This window comes from Orbicella faveolata, unplaced genomic scaffold, assembly GCF_042242905.1.
Source record: "Orbicella faveolata isolate gen_17 unplaced genomic scaffold, um_ofav_v1 contig_13, whole genome shotgun sequence".
NCBI classification, from domain to species: Eukaryota; Metazoa; Cnidaria; class Anthozoa; order Scleractinia; family Merulinidae; genus Orbicella; species Orbicella faveolata.
Window position 1 is genome coordinate 8370925 of NW_028301540.1, and position 22478 is coordinate 8393402.

At 37.9% G+C, this 22478-nt stretch overlaps 1 protein-coding gene across 1 annotated transcript in view; it reads left to right on the forward strand.

The window, feature by feature from the left end:
- Positions 1–20551, forward strand: part of LOC110052543 (uncharacterized) — a 63742-nt gene extending 43191 nt beyond the window's left edge. Inside the window, exons 47-68 of the mRNA XM_089285765.1 lie at positions 4–155; positions 1033–1260; positions 2776–3038; positions 6722–6827; positions 8181–8525; positions 9355–9393; positions 9675–9792; positions 9971–10042; positions 10559–10630; positions 11261–11332; positions 11788–11859; positions 11961–12032; positions 12693–12764; positions 13013–13084; positions 14142–14213; positions 14780–15825; positions 16526–16719; positions 17083–17254; positions 17559–17619; positions 18185–18377; positions 19240–19419; positions 19941–20551. Coding sequence (XP_089141891.1) covers positions 4–155; positions 1033–1260; positions 2776–3038; positions 6722–6827; positions 8181–8525; positions 9355–9393; positions 9675–9792; positions 9971–10042; positions 10559–10630; positions 11261–11332; positions 11788–11859; positions 11961–12032; positions 12693–12764; positions 13013–13084; positions 14142–14213; positions 14780–15825; positions 16526–16719; positions 17083–17254; positions 17559–17619; positions 18185–18377; positions 19240–19419; positions 19941–20060 — 3793 coding nt within the window. The 3' untranslated portion in view covers positions 20061–20551. The remainder of the gene's footprint in view (positions 1–3; positions 156–1032; positions 1261–2775; positions 3039–6721; positions 6828–8180; positions 8526–9354; positions 9394–9674; positions 9793–9970; positions 10043–10558; positions 10631–11260; positions 11333–11787; positions 11860–11960; positions 12033–12692; positions 12765–13012; positions 13085–14141; positions 14214–14779; positions 15826–16525; positions 16720–17082; positions 17255–17558; positions 17620–18184; positions 18378–19239; positions 19420–19940) is intronic.
- The last annotated feature ends 1927 nt before the right edge of the window (positions 20552–22478 follow it).

The window sequence follows — 22478 nt, forward strand, 5'->3', positions numbered from 1 at the left end:
CAGCAATATCCCATTGAGCGTGACCGATGACATGTGGCACCACGTGTGCGTGGTATGGGATGGTGAGAGCGGGCTCTTGGAAGTCTTCAAAGATGGCGAAAGAAAACATCATCCAACTAGGTTTCGAGCAGGTTCACTCAATGTAGTCATTGAAGGTAACTAAATATTATAGTTGCTTTTTGTTGGTGGTGGTGTCAGACCCTATAGAGGTAAATCGCTAATTTAAGCAATAAAGCACTCTTTCTATGGGTTTACAGACACAATAAACTACGCGGGATACTACAAGAATACAAGAAAAACTTGTAGTTCGTCGTTGGCTTGGCGAAATGATTCATCGACCACTTTCCAAAGTTTTGCGAATAGAATAAAGTTTAGTTACAAAAACGCTCCTTCCGAAATTTTTCTGTATTTTGCTAAATGGAAACCAAATTCGTTTATCGTGTTACATGCAGAGTTTAAACTCAAACTTCTGATAAGCTTAATGTTAACTCGAAAGAAATATTTTCTCTACTTTTTTAACAACCGGCCAAATTGATCATCCAGTCCACCTGACTTCGTCCTCCAAAGACCGTGGGAAGCACCGAAAAAAGGTTTAAAAATTCCTTATTTTTAAACACGAGCGTAACCGGAATCGTTTTAAAGTTATGGTGTGGAAAAAAGGTAAGCTTTATATCCCGACTAACTTCTGGTCCCGTTTTTCCTTGCAAATTTCCAAGTATATGTTGAATAAAAAAAATTTCGTGTTATTAATATCTCAGCCAGTAAAAGCGGAAGCTGTCTATTATATTTGTTATCGCTAGTGTTCTGAGTTCTCTACTTCCCGCGTAGAGCTGCTATATCGGGACCCTTGGTTTACCGTACAATAGAACGTAGGTCTTGCAACTCTATTGACCAATCAGAGCGCGCATAGTATCTCAGTTATTTTAAGGCTAACAGTAAACCAGTACAGAGGTTATACAGCGATTAAAAGGACAAAAAATATATGTTTGTCTTATCTGGCTTAAGGACTCTAATTAGAATTTCTCTCCTAAGGCATAGGAACTATGACAATAGGCTTCAGAGCAACAAACAAAACTGAGTCCGTCGGAGCATTGGGTGGTTTCAATGTGTGGTCGTATGCAGTGATCGCAGAGGAGATACTGCGCATGTCATACGGATGTGGGGATGAGACAGGAGACGCAAAGGCGTGGCATACAGTTAGACAAGGAATGAAGAAAAGAGTTGCGGTGAAAGAGTTTCGAACTTGTCACGATAGAAAAGGCGAGTCATCTACAAAGTTAAATACAGGCGACTCTGAATAACTCGAGGGAACTTCAACTACTCTAAATAACTGCCAAATTTTTTGGATCGATTGGTTGCCAAATTTACTCAGGTATGGGGCTCCGCTAGTGTATTTTCGGCGCGCAGGAGCTCCACTATAAACGTAATTGGAAACAAAAGAAAGCAAAGCAGCAGGAGAAGTCGAGGAACCGCGATCTTTGCATTTCAAAGGGAACCACGTCGGGCAACTGCTACATAGTTCATGCCTTTTACTTTTTCGCGTAAAAAGTTTCTCAATGTTTTGGACTACACTATTGCTTGTTTTGAGTTATTTCGTATTTGCAACCATGGTTCGAGTTATAAAGCGTAAAATTATATGGAAAATGACCTGAAGGGAAACGAAAATTGATTCGAATTAGCGCGAGGCTCGAGTTATTGAGGTTTTGAGTTATCGGGAGTTGACTGTAGAGCAGGTTTGTTCAATAGCACTTGAGGCGAGCGTCAGTCGACTATTTTAGCGATTTCGGAATCATCAAATAATCTTTTGAGTAAAGCAATTGTTAATGCTTTGAAAGATGCAGCAGTAATATGATTCCATGACGTGTCTTCCTTAAGAGTACACTAAGCGGTAACTTTATAAAATGAAAGACGTAAATTAATGAGATTACCAATATTGTGAAATCTTCTCCTTGTGAGACCTGTCTGAGATTCTGAACTTGGGAGAAACCAAAACAGAACTTAATTTATTAAATATCAGAACCATAATCTATTGTCAGATATCACTGCGTATTTTCTTTATAACTTTAAATATATTTGTAAGGAATGTTAAGCGTAGTAAAATCCGTTTTTCCTATCGTGCATCATCGCTTATTTTCCCTTTTGTAAGATGTATTTACATTTTATTTAAGTTACATAAAGCACTTATTTAATTCATATAATATTTAAACTATGAAACACTCATTGGGTCCATCTGTTTGCATATTTATTATATGAATGAGAAAATTACTTCATTGTAATTGGGTGAGTGCACGCCAATTAATAAACCTTTAATTAGCACTGAACTAATGCGCGCGTTCGTGATTTTCGCAGCCGTCACGTAATAAATGAAGAATTGTATGAAAGCTCGAGCAATCCACCGTGGGAAAAAAGATGACGGCTGTGCATTTTACCACAATGCCTTGCTGACCTAACGCAGCCCATAAGGCAAAAAGAAAGACAGGTTTTTTTTGCTAGGTTTGAAGATTTGGTAACTCTTCTGTACCTTTTTATGAACGTTGTTAAGGTTTTCATGCGCTAAGAACTATGGGTAAATGTACCAGTCGCCATCTTTTTTCCTACGGTGCGGATGATTAAGGATTTACACTTACTGCGATATTTGAAAACTTCTTTCAAATTGAAATCGCACATTTAAGAGAATTTTCAATGACATTTTTATCAACTGCAGTGTAAATCCAAGATTGCATCCGCATTCATTCGGTTTTCAATTAACAAACACAGACTGATTGATTTGTTTAGGTGACCGACTTGAGGTAGATACCAACGCAACTCGTTTTAATCAGACTGCTGTGCTTGTGAGCCCACTATACAACAGATCACGTAACGGGCACAGCAAATGCTTAAAGTTTCGCTACATGTTGAGCGGACCTGGAGAAAAGACACTTACAATTTACCAGAAAGTAGACAACCATCGAGAAACGCCAGTTTGGGTTTCTGAACGGGAAACTGGTGTGAACTGGATTTACGGTCAAGTTCCATTGAGTTCTATTTCGAAGTTTCAGGTAACGATGATACTAAGACCAACCATCTCTCCATCGGTCAATTTCAGCAGTGTCTATCCCCCCATTCCCGGGCCAACCTTCCGTCACCGGCGATTTTCTCAAAAAATGGTAAATTCCCACAATAGGGCTAAATAAGTAGGTCAAACGCCCCCGGCGGAGGACAGAAAAAAAGGAACAAAGCAAATGCCTTGACTCTGGGCTTAGCTAGAAAATAACACTGCTCAAAATTTCATGAATTAAAATGAATAGGTGTTATTCTACAACATTATTATTTTATATGTTACTGATTTTGTTTACAAGTGAATTTATCCTACCAATGGTCACACCATTGTGTAAAATGTCCTTGACAACGCTGTGCGTTAGCTACTTTTGGTTTATTATTTCGATCTTTTTAATTAGTCTATAAGTCCTTTTGTTTTGGCATGCTCAGTTCGTCCAGTGTGCAATGTTAACATACAATGTACGTGTCATGGAAAACTGAGTCAAGGAAGTATGATGTATCAGTGACAAAAAAAATCTAAATTAAAGATTTTTACGAAAGGTAGCTTTAGAATTCATTTATCATATGGAGTTAATTGAATAAATGAATAAATGAATAAATACGAGAACAATATAATGTCTGCGCTCTCCACCACATGAAAGACCAAAACTATAACTATATATTATTGACTTTGAAAAGGCATTTGATTCTCTCGAATGGTCCTTCATACATGGAACATTAAGATCCTACGGTTTTGGTGCTTCGCTAATTAACTGGGTGAAAACCCTGTATAGTCATACTGAAAGCTGTATTCTGAATAATGGATGGGCAAGTAATTTTTTTGAAATTCAAAGAGGTGTTAGGCAAGGCTGCCCGCTCTCACCTTATTTATTTATCCTATCGGCAGAGGTGCTGGCCACGGCAATTAGGAAAAATACTAATATAAAGGGAATCTCTGTAAATAATGTGGAAATTAAGTTAAGTCAGTATGCCGATGACACAACACTTATATTAGACGGGTCACGTGAATCTCTCCTTTCATCCCTTGCAATGCTTGACGATTTCAGCAAAGTCTCTGGCCTCAGACTCAATGATAAGAAAACGGAAGCTCTATGGATTGGCGCAAGTATTGGAAGTGATAAAATTCTGTTATCAGGAAAAGAGCTTAAATGGCCAAAAGACAAAGTAAAATCCCTAGGTCTATGGATTTCAACAGATCCCGAACTATCTGCCTCTTTAAACTACAATGAGAAACTTGAAAAAGTGAAAGAAATCCTGAGATGCTGGAAATACCGCCGACTCACATTGTTAGGGAAAATCACTGTTATCAAATCACTAGTGGTCTCCCAATTGGTTTATCTACTCTCGCCTCTTCGCTCAAACTACAGGGTTTTAAAAGAAATAAATGATTTACTCTACACTTTTCTATGGAATGGTAAAGGCGACAAGATAAAACGGAAGGTAATGATCAATGATTTCGGTGGTGGTGGCCTAAAAATGATTGATATTAGTTCCTTCAATAAATCTCTCAAAACAACATGGATTAAAAAATATTTAGATAACAACAATAAGGGAAAATGGAAAATCTTTTTTGACATAACCCTAAAAAAATATGGCTGTCAAAACTTTTTTTCCTACAACCTCAACGTTAGAGACACCTTATCGACAATAACAACCTCGGATGCCTTTTTAAAAGAACTATTAGGAATCTGGGCGGAAGTTAACTTTGAACCTGAAATAACATCGAAAGATCACTTTCTGGATCAACAACTTTGGCATAACTCCCTAATAAAGATAGCCAACAAAACAGTTTTTTTTAAAAATTGGTTCACCAAGGGAATAACTCGGGTGAAACATCTTTTAGGACCGGACAACAACTTTCTCTCGTTAAATGATTTCCGCTGTAAGTATGAAATAGACCCTCGCCCTCTCAGCTTCTACGGATTAATATCGGCTGTAAAGTCTCTTCGGACTGATTCTAATTTTCAAGATTTACAGAACACCGACCACGAATATGAGCCACTTACAACAAGAATTTTGCAGGTCAAAAAAGCAACTACAATAATATATAAAAAACTGATTAGTTACAAGAGTTTAACCCCAGTGTCAAGTCAAAAGAAGTGGCTAGAGGATTGTGGCCTACCAATAAATGACAACATAAATTGGAATGCTGCCTATCTTTTAGCTAAAAAATGCACAAAGAGCACTAAGCTGATAGAGTTTCAGTTTAAATTCTTACATAGACGTGTACCAACCAATAAGTTTTTATTTAGAATAGGTCTACAGGGCGATGAAAAGTGCAGTTTTTGTCACACCTCCTCTGAGTCAATAATTCATCTTTTTTGGTCATGCCGTCAAACATCTCACTTTTGGAATAAACTTACTGAATGGCTGAAAAACTTAAATTTACTTCCTAGAGATTATGCTTTGACAAATATTACTGCTTTGGGTCTGAGGCCAGATATCTCTCAATTTGCGCTTCTTATAAATTACTGCTTTCTCTTAGCACGATATCACATATGGCTCGCTAAAACAAAAAATGATCATCCAAATCTTACGCTTTTCATATGCACACTAAAATTACAGTATGAGATAGAAACAAAAAGTGGAGACACGAAGAAATGGAAACCTCTTACAGGATACATGAGGATTTAATTAATATTTTAGATTATATTTTCTGTAGGGTTATCTATCTCCTACCCATTAAGCTATTTCTAATCTCCTGTCAGATGCATAACTCATTTTACTTTTAATGTACCACATGCCTTTGGTCTGTTTTTTTATGTTTCTGTACTACAACCTCAAGCTGTAATGATAACAAGCTATTTTTCTTCTCAGTTTTTTTTTTTTTTCTTTGCCCCTTGTCGTCACTGTATTTCTTAATTGTGTAAGTCGTGTAACTGTATTTGTTAGTAATGTAAGTTGTTTAGTTATTGTAATTTAAATAGTGTAAATAATTAGAGCAATATAATGTAAATAGAGTTAGTGTTGTAAAAAAATAAAAATAAAAAAAAAAATAATAATAACTCTTAAAAAAAAAAAAAAAAAAAAAAAAAACTATAAGGATGTCAAATGGGAGTGCCCCAGAGATAGACAGATCCCCGACCCCTGATAAATAATAGAAATTAAACTGCCCGACATCGAGATTAAAGACGTGAGCGATTGCTCGGCTATTACCCGGGGGGGGGGGGTATGGGCACTACTGAAATTGACTGACGCAAAGATTGTTGAAACAAATCCCTTATCAGCGGTGAGCTTCCTGCTCAGTCTGCCGCGGTCATATTTAAACATTTTAACTTTCTTGTTTTATGTGTAAATGTCTGGAGAATTCGTTTACTTTTCATCGTATAAGTAATGTTCGTTTGTGCTGTTTACCCGTTTTTCGCCTTGTATGCTAATCCTAAGGTAAATGTCGGGTTTTTTATCGTTTTCTTCTCGTATGTTGTAAACTGCTATCTTCGTTCTTACTGTAAAATATTTCTGTTATTTTTGTCCCAGAAACCACTGACCAGAAGTCGTCAAGATTTCAAGTTATTATTTTTGTCCCAGAAACCACTGGCAATAAGTCGTTAAGATTTCAAGTCGTCGTGAAATAAACTTACTTTACGTTAAACATACATTGCTGATACGTTTGCTAAAAAAGCACCATCTGAGTAAGTCAAGTACTGCTACAGAGAACTGATACGTTTTATTTGTACAATAGGTGTCGATAAAAGGTGAAGTAAGGAAGAGTAATGACTCAATAGCATTGACAGGACTGTACATTGACGAGAAATACTGCAAGCACGAGCCAATGGGGGCCAAGCCAGGTAACAAGCATAAGCCAGTCATGTTTTTCCTAAAACATTCTTAGGAGCGCTAATTGAAAAGGATTCCAATTCTTAAATTCTCGCGGCTCGGCGAATTTCTACGCTTGAAATTAGCCCAATTGATTACATTGTTTACGAAACCATTAAAAGCGAGCTGGTGACTTTTTGGAAATTTGTCGCTGAAAGTTTGGCGGTTTCTTGTTAAGGTTCTTCTGTGTGCTCTGTCTCTTGTGCATAACGCAATTCCATAGTTTATGAACCAATCGGGTGCAAGTGGATAACTCCTGCGTGAATCTACAATAAATCCCTAGGCCCAATTAATCAATTTTATGTTCAACTCTAAGTTGAACATTTTCTAAGAAAATCGGTCGATATCTTCAGCGAGATTTGGGCATCAATCCTTCTGCTTACCCAAATTACATTCTATAATCGTTGAACCACATTTGGTACAATAAGGGAGAGATAAGGTACTTGATTCTCATGCCAAGGCTTGGACATGCGCTGCATTTCAAGTTAACAAATTGAGGTCAGTTTTTCCTGCGTCTGTTCTGTTACTGATCATGAATTTCATCATAACATTGTCAAAGTAGCTCGGCGATAGCCGGGTTGATCCGCACACTATTTTGACAATGTTATGACGAATTTCGTGGTCAATAGCAGGACAGACGCATGAAAAACTGACGTTAATTTGTTTTTTACCGCAACAAATTGTCAAATTATCCGTTCTCGCTCGTTGACGCATCGCATAAACTATAAATTCATGTGTCTGTCCGCTTAGGAAAGCGCCCCTTATTTTTTTCGTTACATTTTCCAAGGACGACGTCCTGAATTTATGTGTGCTATCCAGTCGACCAAACATTCCAGTTGGAGTTTTTGAAAATTTAAAGTAGAGAGTGGAACAGCATTTTCGAAATTTTCCGGAACAAAAGACGGCCTCTCGAGGTAAACGCATAATTTTGGACATTTCTTACCGAGAATTTTCTTTTCATTTCGTTTTCTCCCAGAATTTTAGGAATTTTCGTTTGAATGGTTCGTATTTCGAAAATTAGACAATTTTCGAAATTTCTGGAAACTTTTCTAACAAATTTCATTACCATAAGAGTCCGTTCAAAATTTCCGGATTTTTGTTGTTGTTGTTGTTGTTGTTGTTGTTGTTTTTTTTTTGTGTGGCTTAATGGAAAACACCCAAACTCTTTGATGGTCTTTGATAAACCTAATGAAAGTCTTGTTTACCTTGAGATAAAGTATTGCGTCAATTTACACTAGGAACTACATTAATACAGTTCATGCATGGACAATTTTTATGTACATCGAAGATTAAAGGTTTAAATCTTTTTATAATTGCTATTTCAGCTTGCAGCAAAAATTTATTCAACATGTCAGGGTATTTCTCCTCTCCATCATTTCCTGGGTATTATCTTGACGACATGTTCTGCACTTGGCACATCACCGTCCCCTCGGGTCACACCATTCACCTGGAGTTTCAAGAATTCCGTCTCAAGGATCACCCTAGTTGCAAAGACTGTTTTGTTAAGATTTTCGATGAGCAGGAATTGGCAGCACCTACACCAGGCATATTCTGCGGCTATGTGTATCCTCCTCTTGTAGTCTCATCTTCAAATCATATCACGATTGTTCTTTCTTGTCATGGAGATGTACACAAAGCAAGGATCAAGGCCTTTTATCACTCTGTTAGTGGTATGTGAAGTTTTGTGCGCTTAGCTTGTGTTTATATTACCTTTGCACGTCTGAATAGGCAAATGAATAACCGACAATTAGTTACATTGAAGACATCAATAACTAGCAAAATAATTGGGAAGCCCCCAATTGGAAGCCGTTACATGTCTCAAGCGGTGTCTCAAAAAGAGGTCGCTCCATAAAGGAAACCAAGAGCTTTGGAGCAACTTAAAGTTCTATACTGCACTGTAAATATTTGGCAGGTAATGTTCTTAGAAGAAAGTTGGTTCAAAAACATTGTTGAAAATATGCTTCATAAGGCAGTGGGTAAAGCGTTAATCCTCGGACGTACAAGCTAATTCATACCCCCATCGTGGTACAAGGAGGGCATAGGGGATTGGATGGAATCCCCCCCCCTTCTTGGGTTTTCGCTCTGTTAAAGCACAGCGAAATAAATCTACCTTGAATTGATCATATAGCCTTCAGCTTCCTCTACAAAATTACCATATTTGTTGGTTGTGACTTAATATGACGTCAAATGACGTCATTTAGCTTACCATCTTGGATCTACCATCTTGGATTTTACTATTTTCTTAAAAAGTCAAGACATAACGGAAATTAATTCAAAATCAAGCCAGAATGCTTATGAAATGTACGAATAGTGAATTTATGAAATTGGAAAAAAATACAGAACTATGTCAAAAAAGTTGATGCCTATTATTTTGATTCAATTGCAAACTGTTTTAATAATGCAATGCCGATCTAACTGTTGTTAACTAGGTTGATTATTTGACGATGAGGACGAAAATGGCGGTGTTATTTATCGATAAATTCTTTTAATTTTTTTCAGCCCTTGATTATACAGATTCATCTTGTCTACGTCAACAAGGTACACAATGACGTCATCTCAGGATAAGCACTACAATTTCCCAGTCTTGAACTTAGAGTTGTAGGAGGTTAACAGTCCATTACTTTTGGGGATGTATAATGAAAGACGCTTCAATTTTCATTTGCTCCTTAGGCGTTTGGCAATGTAGACGATCTTGCTTGTTTCACTCGACGAATAAAGCCTTTTCTACACCCTCCAATTTGCCTCTGTTTTTCTAACGTTATCAGTGCTAATCGAAGCTGTTATTCTTACTAGACTCTGATAAGGGTATTTGTTTTCAGGATGTCCCTCAAGCTGCGAATGCAAAGAGTTTGGCGAAGGTCAGCACAAGAAGATCCTGGTCACTGGACAAGAGTTGTTTTCGGTACCAAGCAACCTTCCTTTCAACACTGGAGCAGTGTATGTAAAGAGCATCACAACTTATGATTTTTTATCTCTGAGTTTTGATTAGTTTAATTTTCTTTTATGGCTTTAGATAATGCCTTGCGTTGGTTAATTTTAGCTCAGTTCTTGTTTCAAAAGTTGTGCAATCGTTATTCTTAGTTGATAGTTAATGTCATTTGCTCCTGTTCGCCAGGAATTTCCAGCAGAACCGGATCTCCCAACTACGAGAGATGGATTTTGCAAACCTCCCAAAACTGGAATACATGTAAGTAAAGTAAAACTAACTTTTCTAACAATATAAAAGAGAACTAACTGTGCTGTTTCACACAGCCTCTTCGAAGCGATCAGTCAGTTGGGACGTAGCGCGGAACGAAATATGAGAGAGAGAGGGTCAGTGTAAGGAGGAACGAACTTCCCGCGTCTTCCTGCGCCGCGCTTGTCCCCTATTTTTTTGTTCGCCATTTCTCGCGCTGCACCCCAACTAACTGAACACCTGCAACAGCCTACGCGTCACGAGAATCTGTAAATGGGATTAGGAGCATTACCAGATTATCACATAAACGATACCTAGTTTGAGAACACTTTTGTAGCTATTAATTGGGAGTGAATATTTGTGGTTTGCCTGTATTCCTTATTGGTTCTTGTTGTGCTTTTGTAGAAACCAACATGTCACAGCTGACATGCTCGTTAGGCTGTATTCGAACAAAAACCAAGTTCTTGTCGATTAGGCTAATAAGCTGCTTGTTTTGCTTTGTATTTTTTTTGTTTTTTTTTTCTTCAGCGACATGAGTTTCAATGTTCTCATTCACTTCGAGGAAGAAACTTTCCATAATGTAACGTCTGTCACGACTCTGTAAGTATCCAACTAGTAGGTTTAAATAGTGTTACTAGGATATCTTAATGCTGACAACAACTATGACAACGACAACATCAAGTGTGGAGAAATTAGGCTCTGGATTTCATATAACTATTTATCATTTTGTTTCTGTTATTTAAATACTTTGGCTTAGTCGACGAGTCAGGGAGCTTTTTATAATTTTTTTACGAAAATATCACTCATAGTTCTCCTCATTCGAATTAACGTTAATGTCCTATAAGTCGCATTAAGACGCCTGCATTTCATACACCTTTAAAGACATTGAAGTTTTTTATTTCGAAAATGCCGTTGTCGTAACTCTCTTAAGCTAGTGACAGTTTTCCCTAAAATGTAAACTTGGATTTGTATCATTATCACTATCAACCTTTGATTCTCTACGCTAGGATAACCAATGATCTTACTGCGCAATTTACTCCGTTAGTTCTCCGTGGATAATAACGTCTCTCAGCGTGTTTCTATTTTTGTTGTTGTTGCTGTTATTGCTGTTGTTCTCGTTTGTTTTAAGTTTTCTTATTTTTGTTTTGTTTATTTTCTTTTCTTTTTGACCTGGTTTCTTGTTTTTTTTGTTGTTGTTGTTTTTTTTCTTTTCTTTTCTTTTCTTTTTAGGAGACTAAATTCCAACTTTTTCCGTACTCTCCCTGTTGGAGCGTTTACTAGCCTTCCTAATCTACTTGTCCTGTGAGTATATCTTTTACAATTTGTTATTTAAAACATTTACTCAAACACCGTCCAGTCCTTCACTGGAGGTGGCGTGGCCTAGTGGTTAGGGTCTCGGGTTCAAATCCTCCTACCTGACACTCAATGGATTTGTGTTCGGTAGTTCCGAGGTAAACCCCTCCACTTCTTGTAGATACTGTAGGCAACTGGTCTGTCTACAACTAGTTGGGCTTCTTAACAAGTTTCTGTTTATTGACAATACTGGTTTGTTTAATCAAAAAGGCCACAATGCTAACCTCTGGGACACTACTAGTTGTGAGGGTTTTATTTGTAATTCTTCCAAATTCACAGAAATTGGATTGTAAGTTCGAGGAATCCAGGACGCGCGTTTGAAAAGGTCATATTTGAGATATAGTGTACATGTAGGTTGTCTTCGTCAGTTCCATCATTAAAAATTTGCATTGTTATTCTTCCAGCGATTTAGGAATAAACCTTCTTCGCAAAGTTCTCAGTGGATTATTGGATGGACTACCTCATTTACAAGTTTTGTAAGTTCTGAAAATTTCATAACTTAGTAATTTTTCCGATTTTGATGGAGTTTATAAGTATAACTGAAATGTTTAAGCGTAAAGTTTGCCTCTTTTTTCAGGAGCTTGCGTTCAAACCAAATAGATGAGTTAAAATATGGGGTTTTTGGTAACAATAGCAACATGACACATCTGTGAGTATATGCGATTTTTTCACCTTTATAATTTATGTTCACTTAAATTTGTAAAATCGTTTTATTTAACGGTAGAGCTGTTCAACTGAGTTTAACGAAAAACTCGTTCGCAAAGTACGTTAAATTTATTAGAGGAGGGGCAAAAAAATACGACAAATGTACGACAGCAATTTTTATTTTATGGCAAGCTCTCCGAGCAGGAAAGATGAATCATATACTGCACTGCGATGGGCTACCCGCGAGGGCAAGATGGGGCTATCTTGCATGGTCGGGACTTCTCGCTGTATCCTGCAAGAAGAGCTTGTTCTTCCTGCCATATAATAAATCCTTTATTGGCCAAACTTGTTCGGTCATGATAACTGGATATTGGCCTTCTTCTTTTTTGCCTGTTTATGAACTTCGACAGCGTTTCGGTCCATAACCACGCGTAAAAGAGCTTGACTAATATCCAGCCATCTTGACCTCGTACCTGTCCAATAGCCCATACGTAATCAGTGTCATTAAACGGAAACGTAAATAATCGCTTAGCGAGAAACTCTTATCGTAAATATCGTGTTAAAGCAATCAGACTCGCTCCTTGTGTATATCGCTCAAATGTACCCACCCTAATTACCTTCACATTCCACTCTGAACGTAAGACATCTATTTACTGTCACTTAGATACCTTCAGGATAACAAGCTTCCAGTATTACCAGATGGCCTGTTTGGTGCTATGTCACAACTGAAGTTATTGTAAGTGCATTAAGTTTAATTCATCCTAGACTAAATACTGTTGTTTTCAGGGTTCCCTCCATTTCTGTTGGTTGGGTACGATTTTAATGTCTCTAAGTTGGCGAGATGAGGTGTGGTGGAATGTATTATTTCCCAATGCCTGTGGTGTTCGACATGTACATGAGGCGATTAGCTCAGTTAGTAGCAGGGTCTGTTTTTCTGTGTAACTGCCTTCTAATTTTCATGGCTCAATGTTGTCCTTCCGCCAGGAATCTGAGCAGCAACGAGCTGACTACAGTTACAAAGGACACTTTTAAAGGACTGGTCTCCTTAGAATACCTGTAAGTACATGATAATTCGATAATTTTCACAATGAAAAGTTTAGAGTCAAAAATAGACCATTTAACAGTTGTTTGCTCGGTGACCTGGCCTTTGAATGGCAGCGAGGCTGGAGGTGACGACCTTGCTTTGATAAAGACCCCTCTACTTTTGTCATGTAAATGCATCTAGTTGGCATTAGCACAACTTTATTTACACAAGAAAAGGAGTGATGTCTGTATCAAAACAAGGTCACCTCCAGCCTCGCTGCCATCCAAAGGCCAGGTCACTGAGCAGACAACTGTAAAATTGTCTATTGTGCTGACCAGATCAACCAAAAGGTATAAGTTTAGTCTTGCTTCTTTCTTTTATGGTTGCCAAAACATTACTAGAACATAAAATACTCACAGAATAATCGAAACATGGTAACAGTTCATAGGAATTTTAATTGCAAAGATGATCGGTCGGAGGTTTAGAACTAAGGAAAAAGCAACAAAGAGAATCGAGACTGATATTTCGTTGCTACCATCCAGTGTACAAATAATATGGGCACATCAGTTTCCCTCAGTACTTCAAAATCTCTATTTTTTTTCACTTGCTTTTGTTATTCTGCACTTCTTTTGGTTTTAGGACCTGCATTGTTTGCGTCATTTTTCCGTGGGTTGGTTGGCCAATTGTAAAGACATTTGTAAAAATTGCGGTACAAGAGCCAAATCCTGGACCCCTGAAATAAAATTTTAAAAAAATGATTTCCTTGAGAAAAACAATGCGCACAATGTAAGTTATAATTGGCTTCTATGTAGCTCATTGAATCCATATACTGACGTATATATAATAAAATTGTATTGGTACATCGTAACTATTTTTTTTTCCTTCTTAGCAATTAGCTAAATAAATGATGGAATATTCATTTAGGTAACTTTGGAATGTAGTATAATTAATTGCAATGTAATGTATCGCAAGCGATATGGTGTAGGTAAATGTCCTGTTAATAGATTATTTTTAAAATGTTAAAAAATATATTTCAGAAACGTCAGTAACGTTACGTTTTATTGGCCTTCTCATCATCTTTCCACACAGGTACCTGGACAGTAATAAACTCGCTAAAGTACCTTCAGATGCGTTTAGTGAACTGAGCAACCTGAAATATCTGTGAGTAACCTTTATTTTTCACCTCAATTTAGTTTATTTTTATCCCTTTACCCTTTCAGTACCAACAAATTAACTTACTTGCAGTGCTAGGTAAAGTCTGCAAACGAACTAAGTGGCCAGTCAGGCCGGAGCTTATCCTGGTTTCTTTAGCATAAAGTGACTAGGAGTATTTCTACTACCCCCAAGACGGGATGCTTGTCCATCACAGGGCTACCCAATTTAATTCGCCGGTACCCATTTATACACCTGGGTGTTGTGTTCTTGCCCAAGAACCCAACACAATGTCCCCGGCCAAGGCTCAAATCTGCACCGCTTGATCCGGAGGCGAGCGCGCTAACCATGAGGCCACCGCGCCTCACACGTTGGAGTGGTACGTCAACAAAAATAGTCCTGTTGCAGATTTCGTTTCTCAGCTTACGCTAAAAAACGTTCCAGTGTATTCCGTTGACGTGAAATATACCTGATTATTAAAACTAATATTGAAATGAAAGTACCGCCAGCTGTTATGTGGAGTATCAAACCCAAAGGAGTAGAGTAAATTGATGTTTCTTGCAATACTCTTACAGGAAACTCGATCGCTTCATCCTCTGCTGCTACGCCAGGAAATCAATCGAAGGAGTGGACTGTGAGTCTCCAGTCGATGACTTCTCAAGCTGCGACGATCTCATGAAAAACGAAACTCTCCAGATTTGTATTTGGATTCTTGGAATCCTCGCCTTCCTTGGTAACCTTCTTGTCATAATATGGCGGATCATTGATAAGGAAGAGAACAAGGTGCATTCCTTTTTGCTGACAAATTTGGCAGTCGCCGACATGCTTATGGGAGTGTATCTTTTGACAATCGCCATTATGGACGTCAGATGGCAAGGGGAATACTTTAAGCATGACGAAGAATGGAGATCTGGACTGGGTTGCCAAATTGTCGGAGTTCTTTCGATGCTCTCTAGTGAAGTATCCGTTCTGATTTTAACCATCATCACGATGGACAGATTTCTTTGTATCGTCTTTCCTTTCAAGTTCAAGCGCCTCACTTACAAAGCTACCGTTTACGCATGCGTAGGGGTGTGGATATTTGGTGTCGTCATATCTACAATTCCAATCGCAGGGTTAAACTACTTTTACGACGACAGCGGTAATTTTGGATTCTACAGCCGCTCTGCCGTTTGTCTTCCTCTTCAGCTGTCCGAAGGGAGACAGGCCGGGTGGGAATATTCTGTCGCCTTTTTCGTCGGATTGAACTTCGTCTCTTTCATGTTTATCCTCGTCGCCTACATTACAATGTTCTGGACGGTAAAGCGCGTTTCCCGCGCTGTGCGATCAACAAATTTAAGCAAAGAATCCGCCATGGCCAAGCGGCTTGTCTTCATTGTGATGACAGACTTTTGCTGTTGGATGCCAATAATTATAATCAACATATTATCTCTTGCTGGACATTTTGACGATCCAGACAAAATTGCCTATGTGTGGATAGCAGTCTTTGTTCTTCCACTTAACTCGTCCCTCAATCCAATTCTGTACACATTTTCCACCGAAAGGGCAAAGCGAAGCTTGTGTCGGAAGAGAAAAAACGTCACTGGGTTTGTTATGAAGACGGTAAACGGCCGAGGGGCAGGTAGGTTGAACCAGTTCTTCAAAGAGTACGCGTAAAAAAGTGAAAGCTGTATTTATTTCATGTAATGGATATAACTAAATAGCTCCTTTGTTAATGCTTTGTTGTTTATAACTGAGCAAGTTTATTGTTTTACCGGTTAGTCATAATTTTTCACATTTCACAAGCAGTAAAAGGAAAACGTATGTCCTTGTTAGCAAGTTCGAGTATTCTACACTGAACTGTTAACAAATGAGTTGGTGACAATACGGTCCATTCATTAGACTTGCAGTTATTCCTCCGAGCAACGGATCGGGGCAAGCTGACAATCTTGACTAGCATAGATTTTTGCGATCTCTGTTTCCTCCTTGGTTTTAATTCTGATTGAGAAGATATATCAAACACTCAAGACAGTGTTTAACCACATTTCCAAACACTTCGACGTTCTCTCCTCTGTGTATGGAAATGTGCTCAAACACGGTCTTTCGTGTTACTTTGATATATTACTTGAAGGGTCAGAGTGTCGCAGCATTGTTGACCGCAGGAAAGAGAGGAATAAATTGTCACGGTACAACAACATCGGTGGAAAGAAAGTCCACCACACTAGATTGTTTGAGGGAATTTCGTTTAAGGAGAGACAATTGCTTGTCAGTTCTATCTTACTTAGAGGTCTTTGTTAACAATTTTAAAGGACTTTTTCTTTTCTTTATCCCTTTGAATTAAGCTGAAAATCAGTCCGTTGATTGGCTGAAAGCCCATGGCGACAACACTTGCGTATCCAACGTCAGCTCCAGTCCTTTGCAATTACATAAAGTAGCAGGAACACAGGAACAAGAGAGCAAACAGGCACATGCCGAGCTGAGGCTGATTGAAGAAGTTAACATTCTGAAAGACGACACCGCAGGAAGGCGTGCAACAGTAAGTGATAAGTAATAAGTAAGTAATGATTTATTTAACGTCGTGACACAGGGAGTGTTTGGCCATTCTCGCGAGCAGCTGCTCATGATGTAAACGCTCGATACAAAAAAAACAAATTAAACGAGAAAACTTCTTAGGTGCCTGAGGGAACATTATTCGCGGGAATTAAGACTTGCAAAATAGTAGGACTTGGAAAACAACACAGTTATACTACACTGCAACACAAATTCAGCATGAAGCGGAGGAATTATATAAAGAAATAGATAATTCAATCAATCAATAAATAAATGTTAAACATTAAAATGAATATTGAGATAAATCCATTGAGAATTTTCAAAGCCATTGTCTTACTCGTTGTTTCAGGGTTATGCTACAGCTTGGTGTGAAGAAGGAAACATTTTAAGTATGGTGTTACTGAAATACTTTGACAAAGAATTGAAAGAGGAATGGCATCGAGAGGCTAACATAGTACAGGGCCTGTCTTGTGATGAAGAGCCGCATGCCAATCTACTTCATTATCGCTGGCACTCGAAAGGCAAGCAACCGTCTAGCAAAAAAAAAAAATACTTAGCTACTCTTTACGTACAAAAATTTTAACTGTGATTATCCTGACGAGCCCATGCCCCTACAAGGTGCCTGATGGTGGAAAAGCTTTGCATCTTTTAAAGGCAAACCATAATTTGTTTTCCACAAAGCTCTTTCGACCCCAACGGCGCCGTTTACAGAGCCACGGGGGAGGCGAAGGGAGTTTATGCAGTCTAGAATCTTTATGATTAATGTTCTGATAAATCTCCTAGAGGATATCCGTTTAGGTTTAATCATCATTTGTTGTTCTCTAGCTTGCGACCAAAGTCTTGAACAGGGAAAACAGAAGATTCGTGCTTTACAACCAAACAGTTTGTATGTTATTTCGTTTGTGTGTTATTCAGTCTGTATGTTGTTTAGTTTATATGTTTCTTATTTAGTTTGAAAATATTTCTTGAGCAGGGTGTTAGTTAAGTGTAATGAAGCGCTTCTCGTTTCATCGTTCGACTGTCAGAAGCAGACGGCAAAATTTGATTGGGCGTTGTGAATCGGGTGTACTTAACTCGACAATAAACAGAACAGCAGAAAATTTCACGGTTAAGAATTATTGTGCTGAGAATCTCTTGTGTGACATGTTAGTGGTAGTTTACAAACAGCTGGGAAACAACAGGAAAGTGCACGTAATACAAGTGCAAACGGTGTTTCTCAATTAAATGCAGCCAGCTACAAAGTGTTAATTGTACTTGGACAACGACGTGAACGCGTACCAATTTTGTGACAAATAAGCGCGCGGAGAACCAGCATCAGAAGCAAGAATTTGTTACCGATATGATTTGGGCACAAGCAGACGGTGACGTTTAAACTCAATACACTCGACTAACTGATTTGTTCGTTATATTTTGATTTTGTTTTGTTGTTGTTGTTTTTTTTTTCCTTCAAGTCTGATTTGGTACGATTTTGTGTCGAGTTCCACATTGGAAGATTTTCTTTGTGAGAAAGGAACTGTTCGTAACTTCGATACAGTGTGCGCTATAGCCTGTGACGTCATCAGCGCTGTAGAACGACTACAGGATCTTGGAATACTTCATAACAACATTACAACAAGCAACGTTTTGATTGGCCAATGCCCGAGAGTAAGTAATCTGATATATTTCTGCATGTTATGTTGATTTCTACATTTTTGGTGAATATAAATATTTTAAATTTATCCTAGCAACATGAAAATGATTATTGCAGGAGATATTTGGGTGCGAAATTTTGAAGCAAAGCATCCTTTAATTTCTTTGCTTTTTGAACAAAAGAAGTGCTATACCATTCCGTGACAAATAGAAAAATTCACGATCACTTCCAGGTAAATATAACTAAATAAAGCAGTCCCTGGGAGGACTCCCAAGCAAAAAAATTAGGGATGCTCGTCGCCTCCTTTCGTGGTGTACGTAAATCATGGATTATGGTCTCACTTAAGATGCTCACGACCACTTACTACAATTTTTAGCCGTCAAGGCATCCTTTAGGGCTGCCCTTGAAGACGTTATTAAAGAACACTGGCTGTCGGTAATAAAGTAGTATCTCGTACAGATCAAATAAAGTTAGAGTTACGCCTAGATACAAGCATCCCCGACCTTTTCACATGGGAGTCTCTTCCCCGAGAAAGACAGCTAAGCGTACAGGTAGACGTCAGCTAACTTTAACTTAACTTGGAATCCAAAGTGAGACTAAAATGAGAATCTTTGGCTTTTAGCCCATATTACTGTTACTGCCTGTTGAATTCGTTCGTCACGAAATACACAAATTTGACCGCCTCAAAAAATGGCATAATTTTGGTTCAACAGGCAGGCATGCATTTAAAAGCATAAAAAAGCACTTTCCATCAAGGGCCTAGCAGAAATAACCCACCTGTCAAGTAGCAAATATTTGATTTATATTTCTTGTTGCATTTTATTGGTATTTTTCTAAGCACAACCTTTCCTCACTCGAACATTACTGTTTCTTTAGCTTCCCCCTATAACAGCTGTTTTGGGTGGTTTTTCTCGAGCGTCCAAGGTGAATGAAGCCGGTGCCTATAGCAACTGGGCGGTCGATGAACAGAGTAACTATGGCAACGATATTGAGCAATTCGGACATTTGCTGGCTACCTTATTAGGAAACTGCCACGGCTCCAGTGAATACATTAAGGTAAATAAATGTCAATATTTGTTGTTCAGAAAGAGATTATGCATTACAGCACGTGTTCATAATTTCTAGTGTCTTTGCTGACATCATTGTCAAGTTTTGGTGTAGATTACCACAAATTAAAACACGAACGTGAAAAAAGTCGAAAAGTGTAGCATTTCGGGTATGATATTGACGGTGTTTGGATTTCTGATCTTAATTACCAGAAATTTTTACGATTTTGTTTCCCGGTATTCCCGTTAGTTTTAGAATTAATTGAAAAGATATATTAAACACTCAAGACAGTGTTTGACCACATTTCCAAACACCTCGAAGTTCGTCAAAAATACTCCGCTACGTGTCGTATTTTCAACTCTCTTCTCGGTGGTTGGAGATGTGATCAAACACGGTCTTTCGTGTTTTATATATTAATTCAATAATCCGTATGAAACTAAACAAATGTTTTGACAGTGCTGAGATTGTTTTAATTTTTACTGATACTTACTATTTTTGGCTAATGTGTTTTGCTTAATGTTTCTCCCCAGCTGCAAGAAATTATGAACCGTTGTTTTGAGAAGGCAGAAAAACGACACGGCGCGTCATACATTCGAAGACTACTGGAAGAAGCTTGGTCCACTGAAGGAATGTGGGACACATACCTTTGAATCAAACTGACGTGAATAATCACTTGGATTACCTAATAATACAGTACCAGCATTGATGCTATCAAAATGTCCTTTTTTTCAAATAATTTTAATTTACAAAGCACAATTCTACAAGCATTACTTACAGTGCAGGTCTCATTACGCTACTCTACTTACAGAACATTACTTACGTTACTTACAAAACGGGTTACTTATGCTGGCAATACAATACTGAACACGGCTTCTTACAGAAAATACAATTACTTGCAAAACGGGCTACTTACATTGCTAACAATATAATACTCTACTTACCTTACTTGCTGAACATACAGTTACTTACAATACGTTCTACTGCATATTGACTTTGAGGAGGGAGGAGTAATTCTCACTAAAACATTTAATTAAGACAAATTTTCAAGATTGTATTTAATGTGTAGCTTGCTGATAAAATCCTGAATGGAGATGGCCAGGCTATTTAACTTGCTTGAATAAATGTAATAGCGCATAAATAAGGCAGTGTTGTTGAATTTCCGTATTATTGCTGTGTCGTGGGAGCTTGCAGTAATACCGAACAAGGTCTCCTCTGTGGTAAGAAAAATTTGACACGCATTCACTTGGTTGAACCAGTTCAAGACCTTTTGGGTAAACAATTTGGTAAACATACATTCGATAAAAGAGTGCTCAATTGAATCTTTATCTCCGCAACATAGACATTCATCGTCCGCCTTAATACCAAATCTGAATAGTTCTTTCTTAGTTACTATCATTTAATGGATTGATTTAAATTGAAACTCTTTTAGTTTAGTTTCCTTACAAATGTTTTTCTGTGATTTGAAGATCTCAGTCCACACTTCCTTTTTTAAAGAGAGTTTTTCGCTCCAACATTTAGGGCCCGTTTGATCTTCGGTGTGAATCTTGACGTTAAAGTGGTACTATGACGAAAATCGCATCTCTCCTATCTAAGCCATTTTAAAACATAAACAAGTAGTCTGCATGAGAAGAAAAATGCCATTTACTATTTTCAAATGTCTCTATTTGTTCCTGAGATATTCAAGTTTTTAAAATATCCAAATTAGCCAAATGATGACGTCATACACTCAACCAAATTTTGATCAAATACGATGAAGAAAGATATCTCAGCCAATTTGTTTCAGAAATGTTTGATTCTTTGCAGTAAGACTCTTCTAAATGTGCTCCACAATACGAGCTTTATTACCATGGCAACATACTGGTTTCCAGACCCCCCAATACTAAAGGCTTTTCTGGCCACCTTTGGCGATCCATTTTGATATTTGCAAATGGTGTCTCACATGCACGATCCAGCAAACATATAAATAAGCTAGCTCGAGGTCATGGTCTCGTTTAATGCTTTTCAAGCTGAAAATCACTAACATATTGAAATCAAGTGGGTGGGGATTGGAAAAGAGTGATTGTCCATGGGAATAGAAATTTTATAGCCTTAGGTGTGTTTCCTGTTGAACAATTAGCCTACCAATTTTCAATGAATTCTGCTGCAAATTGACCGAGATAGCTCTATCTTTATACTTGATATAATATTCGGTTGAGTGTATGACGTCATCAGTTGTCTCATTTGCATATTTTACACATTTTTCAAACTTAACTGGCTCTGGAACTAATGCAGATATTTGAAAACGGTAAATGGCGTTTTTATTCTTTGATGGAATTCTTTGTGATACACCTAAAAAATCACGGGGTAAAAATTTGATCATAATACCACGTTGAGCAAATTCATAGTAGCTCAAAGCGGTGAGCAAGTCGCGGCCATCCCAACGAAATAATCAGCTGTGTTTTGCCGCTGAACCCGCGGTATTACAGTTGTGTTCAGAACTTGTACTGTTTATAATACAACAGGATCAAATAAAAACTTCCCATCAGAAGAGGAACAAACTACAACTTCCAATGGTATTGCGAGTTACAATTTTTAATTAACATCTGACAAAATATTTTGTTAGCAGCAAGATCAATTAGCGATTACGCTTCCTGCACGCAGCCGCGTTAGGATTGTCGTGTAAATTTAAATATATGGAGTACTCTTCACTTTTATCACCGACCAATAGAAAATGATCTCAATTCACGCTCTGTATCATTTTTAATACACTTATCTTAACGTTGGGAATTTTGCAAATTTGGCCCGCAGTGATGACGGTAGGAAGTTCAGTTCTGTTCCTGGCTAGATGACGCGGACATTCGTTGTAAAACTGAAATTATTGTCATGTAAGAGTAAATACACGGTGTAATCTTAACATTAATCACTGACAAATAGGAAATGCTCTATTAATTTAGATATGCACTTTCATTAATGTACCCATCTAAATTAAGGTTGTTTTTGTTTTACGTTTGTTTTTTTTTCTCTCTCTCTTTTATTTAGAACTTATTCAATTCTGACAGTAGTGTTCCTCACTTGAGGGTATTCGAAGT